The sequence below is a fragment of the Lissotriton vulgaris genome, chromosome 8, assembly GCF_964263255.1.
Source record: "Lissotriton vulgaris chromosome 8, aLisVul1.2, whole genome shotgun sequence".
NCBI lineage: Eukaryota > Metazoa > Chordata > Amphibia > Caudata > Salamandridae > Lissotriton > Lissotriton vulgaris.
This window is the reverse complement of record NC_141696.1, coordinates 778,085,953-778,104,327: the sequence shown is the minus strand read 5'-3', so window position 1 is coordinate 778,104,327 and position 18,375 is coordinate 778,085,953. Positions and strand designations below refer to the sequence as shown.

Sequence of the window (18,375 nt, the reverse complement as noted above, 5' to 3'; positions counted from 1 at the left end):
TCAGTACCTTTTAGAACTATCCACCAATGAGATAGGTCTATATTGTGTAGGTGATCCCCTATCACATTCTTTAAAAATAGGCACTATTGTAGATAAGGACCACGGATCGAGAATAATACAACTTAAGGAATTATTAAAAAGATTTGTAAGTAATGGGCCCCAGAGTTCAGGATTGCATTTATACATATCCATAGGGATGCGGTCCGGACCCGGTGCATTACTGCCCGCACTAGCTCCTATAGCATCTTCAACTTCACCAGGGGTAAACTGTAATAAAATAGGCTCAGAGGAAAAAATAAAAAGCAGTTTTTGTCTCTTCCTTTTGTCATGTTTTTATTGAGTACACAGTCAAAAGCCATCCACTGTGGTTGTGAAGTCACAGGACTGAGTGCACGGATGTGCACAGCTGTCTGTGTCCTGTGAGTAGGAAACGTGAAGTAATCAATTCACATCAATGTTTATAGAGCACCAAAAACCAAAATGCACCATGTGTCCCTGAGCAGACATGGTATTGCCAAACTCTAAACGTAAACTTGTATCATTAATGTACGGAAAATGTAAAACACATCGGGCCTCATCATGATGTTGGTCTAATTGCAACTGACAGGCCGTCGGTTGCGGTCGGATCGACATCCTGTGCCGCAGTCCGACCGCCAAATTATCATGCACCGCAGTCGTAGGGACAAACCGACTCTTCCAACCTGCTCAAGGAGCCCATCTGACTGTCGGTCGGCATGTAATACCCTACAATAGGGTGGTGCCTGCTCATGCACCACTGTAGGGATTACCGTGTCCCTTTCATCGAGCCTTTCAATTGCAGTCTGGCAGCCATTGAAAGGCTGTCCAAAATGGACTTTGGGAGTCCCTAGCAGGGCCCAGTTCCTCCAGTGCATGGATGTTTGCAAATGTCAACTTTACCAAGGTGGCTTTTGCTGCAAGCGTGTTCCAGCCGCAGCACAAGCCACAATGGAAAGATGGATGTTTCTGACTGTATCATGGATGGTCACATCCTAATTTGGCAGATGAATCCGCCGACTACTAGATGGTCAGTTTCAAGTCCAAGACGATGTCCGTTGGACGCATGTCCAACCGACATCTTAACTGGGGCCATTATATTAAGTTTTGTTTTACTTACTCAGAAGACAAATCAATCCATTTTACCATTGATTGATAGATCATTAAGAGGCACATGCATCAAGCATTTTTGTCTTCGCAAACGGGCTGATTAGCAGAATCGCCCATTTGTGAATGCAAAAAATGATTTGCAGATGCGCCAAACCCTATTTTGTGATTCAGTAACCTGTTATCGAATCGCAAAATGTGTTTGAGGCTTGCCATTAGGAAGGGGCATGTTTAGGTCATCCCTTCCTAATACCGAATCGCATCGGTATGTGGGAATGTTTTGTGACTGAAATGCGGTCGCATAACATTTTCATTTTACCACCTATTTTAAATAGGTGGTAACCCATTCGCAAATGGGAAGGGGTCACGAAGGGACACCTTTCCCTTTGAGAATGTTTGTTAAAAAAAATTTTAAGAGCAGGAACTGGTCTTTTCATTTTTGTTTTTTAAACTCATCTAGTTTTCCTATAAGGAAAACGGGCTGCTTTTCAAAAATAACAATTGCTTTATTTAAAAGCAATCACAGTCTGCTGACCCCAGCAGGCTACCATCCCTGTGATTTTTGCGATTCCTAGGGGTCACAAATTGCGACATACCTCATTAATATTCATGAGTTAGGTCATTTGCAATCCCCTAGGAATCGCAAAAAGTGTTCAACACACTTTCACGCATGCCATTTTTAGATTTCCTAATTGTGAATCGCAAGGATTTGCAATTAGGAAATCGCAAAACGGTTTCTTCATGCATCTGGCCTAAAATCTTCAATAGGATGAATTACTTGAATTCTTACAATGCACAGAAAGCAAACACTTTTGAATAGTATGCCTAGGTGGAGCAGAGGTGGAATGTTTAAAAATTATTAATACATTTGTTAGAGATATCCGTGCTGAATTAGATAGCATAAAGCTTCACGAGAAGAAATAAAGACCAGCACACGTTCTGAGAAAGAACAATCATGAATTGGTTATAGGTTAGGGGGATGCAGGATTACACAGCTTGACACTATAGTTTTTGATAAAAAAAATGTTTTTTATATATTATGCGACGCAAAATATTCCCATGTCAGCATTAGGAAACTTAGATGATTTGAACTGATCTTACTCTTGCAGCAGAAATAAGGTTTGTGGAAATAAGCAAACTGTAGTTTAGTAAATGGGAACATATCTAGCAAAATTGTGAGATATTGGTGCTTTAGTTACCAGAAAAGCGCTTATTGTGTCTGTAAAGAAGGCTTATTTTGAAAAGCTTTTTATTTCACAGAACTGCCTTCCTGTTTAACACTACACCTGCTAAGGAAGTGGTCAGACCACTTTAAGTGTGCATTTATCAGCAGTGCAAAGTCCAGTTCTCTAGAATAAACAATATCCAGATCTTGTCGTTTGCGGTGGCAGCCAGTCGCTGTTGTAAGGACATCTTGTGGGCAGATACTTTATGTTGAAATAGTTTGAAATCAAAGTTTACTTTTACAACTAGCTAGAGGTTGTAATCTCGAATTATTAAACTTTGTTCGGTCATAGACTAATCATCCTGCATTTGGAGGGCGATTAGTCACCTTTCTGCATCCCTGGAAGTAAATAAAATAGTAAAGTGCACATTTGATATCCTTATTTTGTGGTATATTAAACCGCTAGAACTCTGATACACATTGAACTGTGAAATTAATGATTTTAGATAGATGTACATTCCCTTCCCTTTGCATGTTCCTCGTTGGAATTTTCTACAACATATTCAGCATAGGTATCATGTGGACACACCAATGCTGAAAATGTTTCATAAAATAATTGAACTCAGAATTAGACAAGTGGCATCTACAGAATAAGATCGATAGACTGAAATACAGACAGATATGATTCCTAAGGTTTACTCCTATGTCTGAAGTAAATGTCATCATTTCTCAGAATTAAGAAGGTTGCTTAGAGTACTCCTGAGAAGCTCAGCTTCAACACCCCTTCATTCTGAGCCCAGGTCCTAGAGATGTCTGTGTATGGCCTGGACAATGGGATGCAGAAGACTGTGATCTGAACTGGAAGCTGGGCAAAGGGAGTGGCTGAAATTTAACATCTGAGTATGATAGGCTCCCTTCTGAGATCATAGGGACTGAGTGTAGGGCACGGCCATGAACTGAACCCACATTTATCTTTGCAGGGCCACTGGCACCCACCACTGTTTTTCAGAGGCGCCTGGACTCAGGTTTGGGTATGAACAAATGCTAAACTGTGTGCCCATAAAAAGCTCAGAGGCACATGAACTGGGAGCGTAGTGCATTCAAAGCTGTACACAGTGCCCAATTACCACTGCTCAGTCGAAAGCCATCCACTCTGGTTGCAGAACCACATAACTTGGTGCAAGGCTGTGCATAGCTGGCTATGCCCCAGAGGCTGGGGAGATGAATGAATCTCATCAAATCCCATTAATGTTTATAGAACACCAAAAATGCATCAGGAGTAAGTATTGGCGTTCTCATGGGAACTGCAGATACTATTCAAATGATTGTAGTTGTTAAGCAATCCTAAACTGAGGAGCAATAAAGGACTTCCCTCCAGCTGTATTCCTAATGTTAATAGGGGGAATCAGAAGCTGCCTCCCAATGGATCTTAAGGTGCTGTTGGGACTATAGGAAGTGAAACTCTTTTCTATATAGGCAATAGTGGGCTCATATAAAAATTCATGTATCCATGTGATAGGGATCTTGGGTGCCACTGGCAGCCAATGCACCTTACACCAAGCCTCAGAGATGTGTATATTGTCTGAAGATCAAACACTGTTCTTACTGATGAATTTTGCGGGTTTTTAACATATGTCTTCGGCATACTAGATAACAAGCCATTACCATAGACAATTTTAGAGCAAATATTGTTCTAGTAATAGTCTGATGATTTTCATGCAAAATCAGATCTTTCGTTTTCCATTTGGATTTAACATGATAGTTATCGAACCAGAGGACCACATTGACTTCAACATCCATTGTCATCTGCAGGTCAACATAATCTCCCATCGCTTTTTTTAAATTATTTTACCAAGAACTATTTTTCAACCTCATATGTTCCCAGAGGAATAGAGCAGTATGCTTCTTGATTCCTCTGCCAAGGACAGCGCCGACCAACAGGTATTCAGTCTGTCTTGGAAGCATTTGAGACTGGGTGGTTCTTATTCATCTACTCTTGAACAGCCTAAAAGATGGATGCTACTTTCAGTTTGCTAAAGTTAATGTAGTTTGTGAGGTGAACCACAACCTGAATATCATATCAAGGAAACTGTTCCCAAGGATTGCTGAGTAGTTTATTCAATGGCTGTACTTTAATTTAAAAAGATGTGAAGATGGACAGGAGCCACATACAACTATCATGGTCTCCACCTGAAGGCACCACTCCACCGCTCTTCTAACCTTTTTTTCAGAAAAAAATAATTGTTAGAGATAAACAGCAGTAAGTTGTTTTCCAACGATTTACTCTATAGCCTTACTGAGCCATAGTAGATTGGAAACGCAATGGTAATTTGTGGTTAAGATGGGGGTCAATGTTGGATTTTTTTTAATGTTGAGGGTGATCTTGCCAGTTTTTATTGATACTGGAAAACCTCCTTGACGAAGGAAATTACTTACTAGCTTGCATCAATTGTACCTTGAGATGGCAAGACTGGTTTGCATATTTCTGCTGGCTGGCACAGATTCACAGACATAATTGGTGGATTTCATATTTCTTGATACGTTTACATAGTTCTTCAGGTAATGGGGTGAAGGAGATTTAGGGGATGATGTAGAAGTAGGAAAGTCCGATTGAAATTGAGCATGATTGAGTGGATTTTCTCAATGAAGTGATTGAGGAATTTCACACGTTTCGCTCTGGTGAAGACTGGCAAACAGCTGTCAGCAGCGGTTGAAAGTTTTCTGGGGTGACAGAATAGGGAACTGATGGCATTATTGAAGGATTATGTTTGATTTTGGATGAAGGGTGGTTTATCTGGCATTATGGGGACTTTATATTGTTTTATCACTTTTCCTAGTCTGGATTGAAGTTGGGGCTGTTTGTTTTCCTCCATTCCTTTTCTGATTTCCTGAGGAGGCTTCTTGCCTAGGTGATTGGTTCAGAGAATGGCTAGCTGGGTGGAGCCTGAGATTTGGGAATTTTATGAGCCAGTAGATTATCGTTTTTGGATACAATAGAGTTATATTCTGCTAACATCCAATCAACTTCTTTGGAAGGAAGTATATTAGTAATAATATTGGCTGAGTGATACAAAAAAGAATGGTTGCTACTTGTACAATTGGTTGATGGCCAAGCATCACATAGGAATAAATCATTGCTTTCTAACAACATTTTGTATGCATTTTATGTTGAATGGATGAGTAATTAAATATGTCACAACATATTCAAATCACATGAGGCTCTTCAGGTGCAAGAAGCTCTGCGTCAGGGTACCCTTGGCTGCAGAGACTTTTCAGGAGTACATATTGAGAGTATTTAACCATGCAAAATCCTATTTTATATTTTAGTTACGGCATATTGGATAATGGCATGATTGAAGACCAGTATGATATATCAGATATTTTTTGCCATAAATTATTTAGCCAGGGAATGCAACCGGATCCACAGAAAGTCCTAAATGATATTTCAGCTATCAGACCTTTTCTTGGCATGGCCACATGGAGCCCCCATGCATTCCCGAGTTTGAAACTGACAGTGCAGGTTAAAGAACTGACAAAAACACAATTGTCTTTCATGTAGTGCTTAGAATGTGAAGATGCATTCAAAAAGATTGAAAGGCCTCTGACCCATGCCAATCACATAGTTTGTTTGAACCTGACCAAATGCACCGACCTCCCCATTGATGCAAGCCCAGTGGGGCTTGGTGTTATTTTAACCACCACAACATCGGCCAGGGGGAAACACACACAGAAGAGATGTGGCCAACCACAGACAGTCGCAGTCCGACAGAGCATATTCTTAACTTGTACAGGAAAGCTTGGCTGTAGGGTGGGCACGTGAACATCATACCAAATTAATTTGTGGCAAGCCTTTTATAGTTGTAACAGATCATTTGACTCTTGTTACCATGTTTGGAAACCCTTAGGCCACATTGCCACATTGCGACATGGGGGGAGGGGTGAATATGTCTCATTTTAAAATTGTTCACAAGCCAGGCAAGGCTCCTAAATTAGTAGATTACATCTGCAGCCACTAGCCCTGAGCAAAATCTGAATAATTTTATTTTTAAAATGATATGAAATGTCCACAAAATCATTCAAAATTACATGAAATGACGGGGCTGCATTTTATGCAATTTTTGATTGCAAAATGCATTCTCAAAACCATGTTGGATGCTAGGACACATTTGGTCCCCCTTCCTGCACATAAACAATATTTTTCAAAAATAATGCAGTTTCGGAACTTCTATTTGTGCTGCATTAAGCAGCACACGTTGAAGTTATAAAACAGCATTTTAAGATTGTCTATGTGCAGGAGGGGGGGAAGACAGCAGCTCTGGGTCAGTCGAAGAGCTAGGTCTTGAGGTCCTTCCTGAATGTGTGCAAGGTCGGGGATCATCAGAGGTTCAGCAGGAGCTCGTTCCAGGTTAGGGGTTACCAATACAGCAATATGTGTCATATGCGTCTGTGGGTAATTCTGGAATATATGGTTGCAATGTGGGCCATACCTTCCATTAAGAAATCAGATAATGAACCTCCATTCAGTGGGACGTAAATTTAAATGCGTCATGCAGTACCTAGGCACAGAACATACAAATTAAACCGTTGCGGCCTTCAGCAGATTTTATGGCTGAACAGTTGATGGCCACAGTAAAGGACTGTGCTGAGAACTACAGCAAAGCAAACATCAGTCATGCAAGTTCTGCATTGTCCAGTACATTATGAAGATTTGTATTTCAGTTTACATCTTTAGTGCATTTCTAGTCCATTTGGCCATGCTAAGCTCGATTGTAGGATGACCACTAAATATTAAACTGGGTGTGGCTCAATGACTCAATGACTGACTCACCCATGATGTACTTACAACCTGTAAGCCATGCCACAGTTCTGGGGAAAGATGCACATCTGAAGTGACTACGCCCAGCACCGTGATCCTTGTCAGCCTAGGTATACACATACAACATCCAGGAATCAAAGTAGGAGAATGCCTATTTAGGGATGGAGATGAGGCCCAGGACTGCTGACTTTTGGAAGTGGGGCCCTTCTATACAATCTTTACGTCACCCCACTGGCAAGACTTATCAAATCATTTGGATTCTTGGTTGTGTCATATGCCGATGATGCCAAATAGTAGTATTGGTATCCAGCAATCCAGAAGACACTGGTTCATCATTTAGTGTCTGTAAGTCTCAAATATGTTGCTGGATGAGTTTAAACTGTTTAAATCTTAATTCTGGGAAAATGGAGATCCTTCTCTTAGGCAAACGCAACTCATTTGTTTGCTGAGGTGGTTGCCTCAAGACATGGGGGCACCCTCTACACCAGTGCGGAAAGTGAAGAACCTAGGGATTGTCTTTGAGAATAAACTCTACTATGAAGATCAGTTTAATGCTTTGGTGTCATCAGTATTTTTTACTTTAACAATATCAGGAAAACGTGTCTCTTCAATCCCTCAGACCTCCAAAAAATAGTGGTTACTACTCTTGCACTCGCCAAACTGGCTTACAACAATGCCCTATATATGGGCATCCAAAAAAGACTCCTCCATAAACTTCAGATACTACAGAATGCATCTGCTTGGCTCCTGTCGGGAAGTCCAAAATATCAGTCTGTATCTCAGGCCCTGATTAAAGCTACACTGGCTTAACAAGACAAAGAGGAAGGAATTTATTGTTCTTTGTATTGCTTTTAAGACACTATATAATATTGGCCCAGGCTACCTTCAGGACAGATTTATCTGGTACACCCCATCAAGGAAACTCAGATACACGGACGCCAAGCATCTTTTGCTGCCCAGATCCAAACGAGCATCATAGGGAGGTAGGAGTTTCTTTGTGGACCATGCAGTATTGTGGAACTCTCTCCCCATGAACCTGAGGAGCTGTCCAGACCTCTTGTCCTTCAAGAAAACTCTTGAGACCTGGCTCTTTAGTCACTAGTGCAGCACCCCTCTCCACTGTTTTCTACCCATGGCAGCAGCAGTGCCAAGATACCTCTGCCAATTCATGCGCTATATAAAATTAAACATCAAAACAAATCATGCACAACTATTTTTAAAAGTCCAACACCTCAAATAATGCTTGCACATCATTCAGACCTGGAGGTCCAGCACTTAACCCCACCCAAACAGGATTCTTGCAATTTACAAAGCACTACATGCAGCAACTAGTCCAAACCTGACTCTACGATATGAACATGGATGAATTCAAACCCAACTTTCACCGAATACTAAGTCACTTGGACTCACTGAGGACTCTAATTCAACCCTCAAGAAACTCATTACCAAGGCAACGAATACAGACTTGAACCAGCTCTTTCTCCTGGGGAAAGCGAAATCATTCCTCCAGAAAGTGACGTCAAAACCTCTGTGCAATCCTTAAACTCTTGCATTTGGATGGTGGCAATTGCCTTCTTTATGGCCTTACAGACTTCACATTGACCCAGCATGGGCATGACACACCCTGCGGCATTCCCCATGAAGGGACTGACGAAATATAACCCCTTTATCCTCTGCCTGATCAAAATCCACTGGCCCTCTTAACCACGCACAATATCTTCACAACAAGCTGCACCATCTGCAAATCCATCACAACTGGCAGCCCCGCCTATCTGCTAATAAGTTCACCACCTAAAGTGCCTCTCAGCACACCTCAGCAAGAAGAAAATTGGGCTGAAGACAGGTGCAAAAAAGATAAATCAAGGCAACAGGCCTTCTCCATCAATGCACCCAGTATCCGAAATGCCATCTTGTTATCCATCAGAATTTCCCCAACGCTTCTAGAATTTAGGGAAGAGGAAACAAACATCATGATGCAGTAACAACCCACTTGCTGTTTTAGAAAATAGCTACCACTCCAATCATGCATCCACTGTATTTTTGCAAGTGTCTTTTTGCAAGATTATCACTATATAAATGACAAATGCACATCCACTGGTGAGCTTATTTAGTGAGGGGAATCCTCTCTGGCATTTTGTCTCACAGGGCCATTTTTGCAACAGCTTAATAATGATTAGGATGTTTAGTGACTTCCACAGTAGGCTAACTATATTTTTGGAACAGGACTGGCATTATGGGCTACATGTATCAAATAAGCATTTTGCGATTACCAGATAGCAATTTTTACTGAATCGCTATATGGTAATCTCAAAATCGTATGTATACAAGGAATAGCCAAGGATATTGAGATTCATTATTATTACCAAATAGCAACTCAGTAAATAGCAAATAAATATTAAGTATTATTACTTCATTCGTTCCTATGAGCCGAAAGTCCCATAGATGTGAATGATTTTGCATTAGCTAATTTGCAATTAGCTAACTGATAATCAAAAATTAGGTAATGCAAAGCCAAGGGTGCCCGGGGGCCCCCGGTTCGCGTTAAGCAACCCCCAAAAAATAAATGTGCACATGTAAAGCAAAGCGATACCAAAGGGGATGATGGACGGAGCGTTTGAGCAAATCAAACACTCACCCCCCAGTAAACTGATCTGGGTTTAATCCATCATCATTCTTTAGCTCACTCCACCACCCCAGTTCAGACATGGCCATATGCAAATCAGTCTGACCCTGTGCCTCATGGGAACAGTCCAGCCCGAACTGCCAAGCCATGTCTTGCCTGGACTGGAAACAAGCATCCTGGGACCGGTTTGGGTTCATAACCCTCATCAGACAGGCTAACTTGAATCCAGAGGGAGAGTGAGCAAGGGACCCAGGTCTGGGCATACCATGCCAACTCAGGGCGAACAAAGCGATACCAAAGGGGATGATGGATGGAGCGTTTGAGCAAATCAAACACTCACCCCCAGTCAAATGATCTGGGTTTAATCCATCATCATTCTTTAGCTCACTCCACCACCCCAGTTCAGACATGGACATATGCAAATCAGTCTGACCCTCTGCCTCATGGGAACAGTCCAGTCCGAACTGCCAAGCCATGTCTTCCCTGGACCGGAATTAAGCATCATGGGACCCGTTTCTGGCTAATCAGCCGCCATCAGCCAGGCTAGGTTGAATCCAGTGGCAAAGTGAGCAAGGGACCCACTTTTGGGTATATCCTGCCAACTCAGGACGTACAAAGCAATACCAAACGGGATGATGGACGGAGCGTGTGAGCAAATCAAACACTCACCCCCAGTCAACTGATCTGGGTTTAATCCATCATCATTCTTTAGCTCACTCCACCACCCCAGTTCAGACATGGCCATATGCAAATCAGTCTGACCCTGTGCCTCATGGGAACAGTCCAGCCCGAATTGCCAAGCCATGTCTTGCCTGGACTGGAAACAAGCATCCTGGGACCGGTTTGGGCTCATAACCCTCATCAGACAGGCTATCTTGAATCCAGTGGGAGAGTGAGCAAGGGACCCAGGTCTGGGCATACCCTGCCAACTCAGGGCGAACAAAGCGATACCAAAGGGGATGATGGATGGAGCGTTTGAGCAAATCAAACACTCACCCCCAGTCAACTGATCTGGGTTTTATCCATCATCATTCTTTAGCTCACTCCACCACCCCAGTTCAGACATGGACATATGCAAATCAGTCTGACCCTCTGCCTCATGGGAACAGTCCAGTCCGAACTGCCAAGCCATGTCTTCCCTGGACCGGAATTAAGCATCATGGGACCCGTTTCTGGCTAATCAGCCGCCATCAGCCAGGCTAGGTTGAATCCAGTGGCAAAGTGAGCAAGGGACCCACGTTTGGGTATATCCTGCCAACTCAGGACGTACAAAGCAATACCAAACGGGATGATGGACGGAGCATTTGAGCAAATCAAACACTCACCCCCAGTCAACTGATCTGGGTTTAATCCATCATCATTCTTTAGCTCACTCCACCACCCCAGTTCACTTCGGGCTGGACTGTTCCCATGAGGCACAGGGTCAAGTCTGATTTGCATATCGCCATGTCTGAACTGGGGTGGCATGGTGAGCAAAATAACGATGGATTAAACCCAGATCTGTAACTGGGGGGAATGTTTTGCCAATGTGCAACATTCTGTCCATAATCTTGTGTGTTTTGCTGTTCGCCCTATGTGGGAAGGGTATGCCCAGACATGGGTCTTGTGCTCACTACGCCACTGGAGTCAAGTTATCCTGGCTGATGACGGCTGATAGCCAGAAACCGGTCCTAGGATGCTTGATTCCGGTCCAAGGAAGACATGGCTTGGCAGTTCGTGCTGGACTGTTCCCATGATGCACAGGGTCAAGTCTGATTTCCATATCGCCATTTCTGAACTGGGGTGGCGTGATGAGCAAAATAACGATGGATTAAACCCAGATCTGTGACTGGGGGTGAATGTTTTGCCAATGTGCAACATTCCATCCATCATCTTGTGTGTTTCACATGTAAGCACACACATGCCCTAACGGCATGTGTGCGCTGAATGGCAGTTTGAAAAACGCAGTTTTGTGCATTTTACAAAGTTTGCACATGGTTACCATCGACTTGAAATAAATGGTAATTGCATTTTCCTAAATACACAGTTTGCATTTAGAAAATGCTTCATTCATGAGATGGAGGAATCACAATTTGTGATTCCCTATTTGTATTCGCAATTTTAGGTTATCCAAATTTTTTTGATTACCGAAAAATGGCGACTACAAAGCCTTTCATACATCATGAAAGGCTATTTTGCACTCGCAAACAGACGATTTTACTGAATCACACTGTTTGAGAATGCAAAACTCTTTCATACAGGTGGCCTTATATGTTGTAGATTTGTGCTGCCACATTTCAGAATTTCAAAAGCGATATCCCTGTGCAAAATGTTATGGCTGGGTCTCTGTAATATGCAGGGGGTCTGTCACTGCCACTGTCGTGCAGCAGTGGACTTGTATAAGTCAGGGGATAGAAAGTGGAACTTCATATCCATGTCCGTTCAAAGGCGAAGAGGTTTCAGCGCCCGACAACATCCACACTTCAACTCACACTCTCCTGGCCTTTTTTCAAACTTGACGACACTGTTTGCGGAAGCACAATTTTGAAATGTATCTTTGTCAATGCTGATCAAGAGAATAAGAATGAGGAGTTCGTATGAAATTCACGATTTGAAAAAGGCAATAAGCTGTGACATAAGTAAGTTATAGTTGTATAAATATTTGGTGGGTTATTAAAAAACACTCGACGACGAGTTTATGTAATGCTGCTCCCTGTAGAATTACACATTAGCAACTAAAAACCATGTTATGCACATAAAAAATATTAGGCTGAAATGAACCCGTTCCCAGCGTCGAACGTTCAGCGGCCAGTGCTGAACGTTCGGAGAACGAATGCTGACCCGACGGCCAACGGTCGTGCGCAGCACTGGGGAGGTAGCGCTCGTGACGACCGTTGGCCGTCGGCAGCAATTAAAGGGTTAAGAACACATATACTATATTCAGATGAAATATAAACAGTGAAAAGAACAACATAATACTTTTAGAATAGTGCACATGGCATGCAATGGAACAGTGCCACTCCCTGGACTCGATTATGAGTTATACAGTACTGGCATGATGGAAACGCTGCATCCGTAAATATTGGTACCATGCAGCAAACCCCTCAAGGGAAACAACCATTACAATGCAGTCATTACAAAACTCTACCTTTACAACGCAGCTGTTACAATGCAACTGCCTTTTCATCGCATGCGATTACAACACAGTCCTTACAGCGCATGTCCCTACAGCACATGCCATTACAACGCATACCATTACAAGGCATGCCATTACAAGGCATGCCATTACAATGCATTATAAGATAAGTAATGGAGATTATTTTAGTGTTAGGGTGGGTATGGGTTTTGGGGTACTTGGGATTAGTAACATTCACCCCTACACTATCCAACACTTTCCCTACTGTTGCCCTCACTGGAATAGGAATAGTAATTTTTGCCCCTACACTATCCAACACAAACCCTACTGTTGCACTCACTTAAGTGGGAATAGTAATTTTTACCTCTACACTATTCTACACTTACCCCACTGTTACCCTAAAAGTATCATGCATTATAATGGTATGCGTTGTAATGGTATGCATTTTAATGGTATGCATTGTAATGGTAGTTTTCAAAAATGCGTTGTAATGCCATGCGTTGTAAAATCATACGATGTAATGGTAGTTGCGATATAAAACCACGTTGTAAAGGCATGCATTGTAATTGTTTGCATTGTAACGTCATATATTCACCCCTCACCAGTATAGTGCAGTAATAAGTTATTCCCCCGCAGCATAGGGAATAACCAAACAGGCCCATGTCAAATTCAGTATTCCATCCATTCCATATTCCATTGAGAAGATGTTCAAGTATACCCCTTCTCTAAGCATGTGACAACAGGAGTGGTATGGGGGCCTGTGCATGGTGGGGGGGGGGGCAGGAGAGCAGAAGGGTGCTTAGAGCAATGGAGGCTGGTGTGACATGAGACCAGTGTGACAATGGCCTCAAGTGATCTTTGAAAGTGGTGCGACGAACCATCCTTCTTCTATGATGGTTCAGGGGGTTCTATCACAGATAACATTTGGGTCAAGTGGTGCACTTTAAAGCAGGTCTTCACAAAAATTGCTCATGATTAGGCTGTAAAAGTGCACTATTTATTATTCAAGTATTTCAATGATGTGCCTTTGAAGCCTGATGCAGTTTTATCTCAAAATGTTTCAAAATACACCCATAGGTTAAATATTATTGTCAGTATGCCAAGACCAGCATTTTTTCCTAGGTGTCCCCCACAGGCCACAAATGCCCTGCATTATGCCAAGATTTCGCTAAGATAAGCCAGAGGCAGAATTTTACAATTGATGCAGTCCATATACCATAGATAACCCCTATATCAAAGATTACCTTTAATATGTCAAGGCTGTCATTTTGTCATGGTTACCCGACTCCCATATGCCATGGTTATCCTCCTGTATACCATACCAACATCAACCGGTTGACATAGGTACTCCATATGCAAAGGATGGGTTTAGTATACAAAAGCCAGGATGTTTCCTTGGGTGCCATGCTCATCCAGGATGCAACATATTTCATTTCTTCCTGGACGCTGAGTTTGTTGGCATCAGGTTCCATTGTGAGGGAGAGGATAAACTAAGTGTCATCGGCATAGGATACTATGCTGAGTCTGAGCTGTCTGACGATGGCAGCGAGGAGGGCCATGTAGATGTTGAAGAGCATGAGACTGAGTGAAGATCCTTGGGGTACTCCGCAGTTGATCTCTGTGGGTTTGGAGAGGAAGGGCAGGAGTTTGATCCTTTGGGTTCTGCTGATGAGGAAGGAAAGAATACAGTTGAGGGCGGCTCCCAGTATGCCGGCGCCGTGGAGTCTTGCTGTGAGAGTACGGTGGGAGACGGTGTCAAACGCTGCTGAGAGGTCTAGTAGAATGAGGGCCGGGGTGTGGCTTTGTTCGAGGAGTATGCGGATGCAGATGATACTAAGCTTCTCTTCACTTGGAAGAAAAACAACTTGTCTCCAGACCAAGCTAAGAACTGCCTCTCCGCCGTTTTCAAATGGCTTGCACTTTCACAGCTGAAGTGCAACAAGGACAAGTCGTAGAGTTTACTGTATGGCTCATTCTCCCCACATTGTAGGGAGTCAATTTGGCCTACAGAGTACCCGATGCCAAAATCCATAGGCAATCCAGTGAAGAATCTGGGGGTGTGGCTCAGCGAGGACCATTGGTCCTCCCCTCAGATAAAGTGGCTTGCTGGTATATGCTTCGGCATACTGAAATCTCTCCGAAAGTTTTTGTCTCTGCTGCCTAGATCTGCAAAGGAGATGGTGACACGAGCCCTTATCCTGTTGTGCATTGACTATGCCAATGCACTCTCCATTGGCTTGCAGGGCTACCAACTTAAAAAACTACAAACAATACAAAATGCGGCTGCAAGAGTTTTGCTTGGCATTTCCAGGAGATCTAGTATGAAACAACATCTTAGGGTCCTTCACTGGCTCCCTGTGGCCAGTTGTGTCTTGTTTCTGGCCCTCACTCTCACGAATGGAGTGCTACATGGAACGGGCCGCCCTATCTTAGAAGCCGTTTTAGCTTTTACGACCCCAAAAGACACCTGCGCTCTGCAGCTCAACGTTTAGTTGTGATTCCCCGCTTTTGTCTCTCTCGCACATGGGCAGCTCTCTCTCTTGCCACCGTAGCCTGGAATGCTCTTCCTTTCGAACTTTGGAACACTCAAGACTTCCGGTTGTTCAAGAAGCATCTAAAGACTCTACTGTTTAATTAAGCTGGACTTTGCTCAGTTGTATGTTGCTTTTTGGTTTGCTGTGTTGGGACACTCTTAAGTAGCAGTGCGCATTACAAATGCCAATAACATAACATAACATGTCGTCTGTGGCGGGAGGAGGGAGGTCTCGGTGCTGTGGTTGCTGCAGAATCCAGATTTGGAAAGGTCGAGTATGGCGTTCTCTTCGATGAAGTTAGTCAGCTGGGGGTTCACGATCTTCTCTGTGACTTTGGCCACGAAGGGGAAGAGAGACTTTTATTTTCTCATAATCTCTCTCACTTATTCTTAATCAATTGGACTCATTCATTCTCACTCGCAGTTACACTTAGTTTCATTCATTGTCATTTACTTATCCATCACTCAATTTCTCTCCCATACAAAAACAAGCTCAAATATATACACACACATGCACACACAATCTGATATACATATGCTTGCACACACAGACACAAACGCTTCCTCACCTGCAAGCATACTCACAGCATTTCAGAGTTTTGCTTTTTATCTACCTTAGCTGACTCTCCCGGTGTTCTATGAACTCTCAAGGCAGGAACACAGCTTTGAGTACTAAAGCAGGAGTCTGAAATTTTGATCCTGTTCAGTGCAAAAAAGCATGCTGATGCAGTTCCCAGGCACCAACTTTTAGGTAGCCGCCTGCATCTTATTGGTTTTCTCCCTACCCTTTCCTAACTCATCAGAGTTTGGATCCATGAGACTCCTGACCCCAACCCACACCTAAGGAAGATGAGAGAGGGTGAGGTTACAGTCTGATTGACATGTAGCCTCAGCAGGGCCGGACTGGGAACCACAACCGGCCCTGGCAAAGTGCTCAGCTGGCCCCCCCTCCCCACTCGGAGAGGGGGAGGGGGGGGAGGTGCCGCCAAGCTCTTTGCCCAGGTCGGTTTTCGGCCGATTTTGGTACATGGACGATTTTGCAGCTATGCTGCAAAAACGGCCCTGTAACAAAAACGGCCCCAAGGGGCCCAAAACCAGCCCCAACCCGTGCCGCGCGCCGGGGGATTGCCCGGTGCCCATTATGGGCAGTCCGGACCTGAGCCTCAGGCTTCATAGGGCTCGACCCTTGTGCACCTGGAGCTACCTTCACAAGTGACACTGCAGTGAGTCATAAATGTGGGCACACCTTAGTGCATCAAGCCCATGAGGCCAGGTCTGTGTCATTGCAAGCCCAGGAACATCTGTTTGATCGCTAGTGCAGGTACCTGTACTTCACCCTGTTCTGGACACTGCTGCTATAACATCGAGACAGTGGCATAATAAGGGCCCCCGTAATCCACCCAGTGCAGGGGGGGGGGCTGAGTCGCGGGGGGGGCTGAGCCGCAGGGGGTCCCCTCAGAAAATTACCTGGGCTTGAGCACTCCTGAGAGAGTCCGCAGGGGGCCCTCTATGTACTTTGCAGGGGGGCCCTCAAGTTTAGTTAGGCCACTGCCCCGAGAACTGGCGTTTTTTAAATTATACTAATAGCCAATAAGAATTTATCAGTGACTATTAGTATAGTTAAAAAAGGTCAGAAAGTAAGTAAGATGGCGCCCTGACACCACTTATGACAAAGCTGTTACTGTTCTCTGCTCCCGCCTTCTGCGTAGGAGATGGTTTGCAGGGCTGGGTTGTACTTGCTGCCAAAGTCTCGTGCAAATTTACCAGCCATATTTTCCACCCAGTAAAATCCTACCTGTTAAATTCGAGAGTAGGAATTGTGAGCCATTTATAATGCGGTGGAGACGAGACCATCCCAGGGCCCAGGGATACAATACAACTCCACCAAATTTATAATGGGGAAGTGGGACACAAGTTTTTTACATTTCTCCTTTAAAAGCAGCTTATCCTTGCAACAGCATTTTTTTATTTACGTCTTCCTCTTTTCTAATGTTGCGTACAAAGATCGCAATATACTTAATTCGTTTTGAACTAGAAGCAAATGTAGACAGATGAAAAAGTATACATTTTCACACTAATATTAGCCAATTAAAAAGTAGAGTTTGTTGTAATAACTTACTAGTTATTTTGCGGAATCATGACGGGTGATATGTGGTCACTTGCACTTTAAGACCAGAAATTTGTGATTTTTGCTCAGACACAGAATGGTCCACCACGAAAAAGCTAAATATCGACATATAGTACTTACATAATAATGAATTAATTGTTATGTTTAAGTATATAAAATCACTCACCTGTCAAGGGTCCTCTGAGAAACGTGAGCAAAAAAACAACCAGACTTGCTGTTTTCATTTCCTGACACACGTCTGTATCTCTTCAAAAAAAGACAAAGAAATGAGACGGTGTGTGGTCACTGTTACCTTTTGTTCATATTCTACAAGTAGTCTGTTTCCTAGTGCGAGCGGAATTTGTGGGTGATGACATGAATCGACAATGCTCAGAGGAAGACCTAAAAAAGGGTCTAGGAAAAATGGTCTACCACACAAAAGACGCGATGCTGACAGTTAATTGTGTCTAATGCTGCAGAGGAAGTCCGCCTTAAAATATTTGTTACAGCCGAAGAAAGGATAAGTAAAAAGGACTTCTGAAAAAGGTAGGTTAGAGAATACAATGCAAATTTTCTTGAACAAAAAAAGGGTATGAACCTTCTGTCACTTCAGTAGACGTAATCATCGTGTGTAAAAATTCCCACAGAGGGAAAGACTTGGGGCCATATGTATTAACATCCTGATTTGCGATTCTCAAATAGCGATTTTTTAGAAACAGCTATTTGAGAATTGCAAATAGGGATGTATGTAAAAAATCACAATTTTTTAGCGATTTCTTAATATTCCTTAATTGCGATTAGCAAATTGCAAATCGCAATTAAGAAATACTTTCCCATTCATTCCTATAGGCCAGGAGGCCCGTAGGAATGAATGGGAATTCATTCTCAATTTGC

The 18,375-nt window shown here is 43.1% G+C and overlaps 1 protein-coding gene across 1 annotated transcript in view; it reads right to left on the bottom strand.

Moving 5' to 3' along the window:
- LOC147697975 (interleukin-18 receptor 1-like) overlaps window positions 1–17,831 on the bottom strand; it is a 543,176-nt gene extending 525,345 nt beyond the window's left edge. Inside the window, exon 1 of the mRNA XM_086933381.1 lies at window positions 17,669–17,831. Within this exon, the coding sequence (XP_086789507.1) occupies window positions 17,669–17,726 (58 nt within the window). The 5' untranslated portion in view covers window positions 17,727–17,831. The remainder of the gene's footprint in view (window positions 1–17,668) is intronic.
- Between the last annotated feature and the right edge of the window lie 544 nt (window positions 17,832–18,375).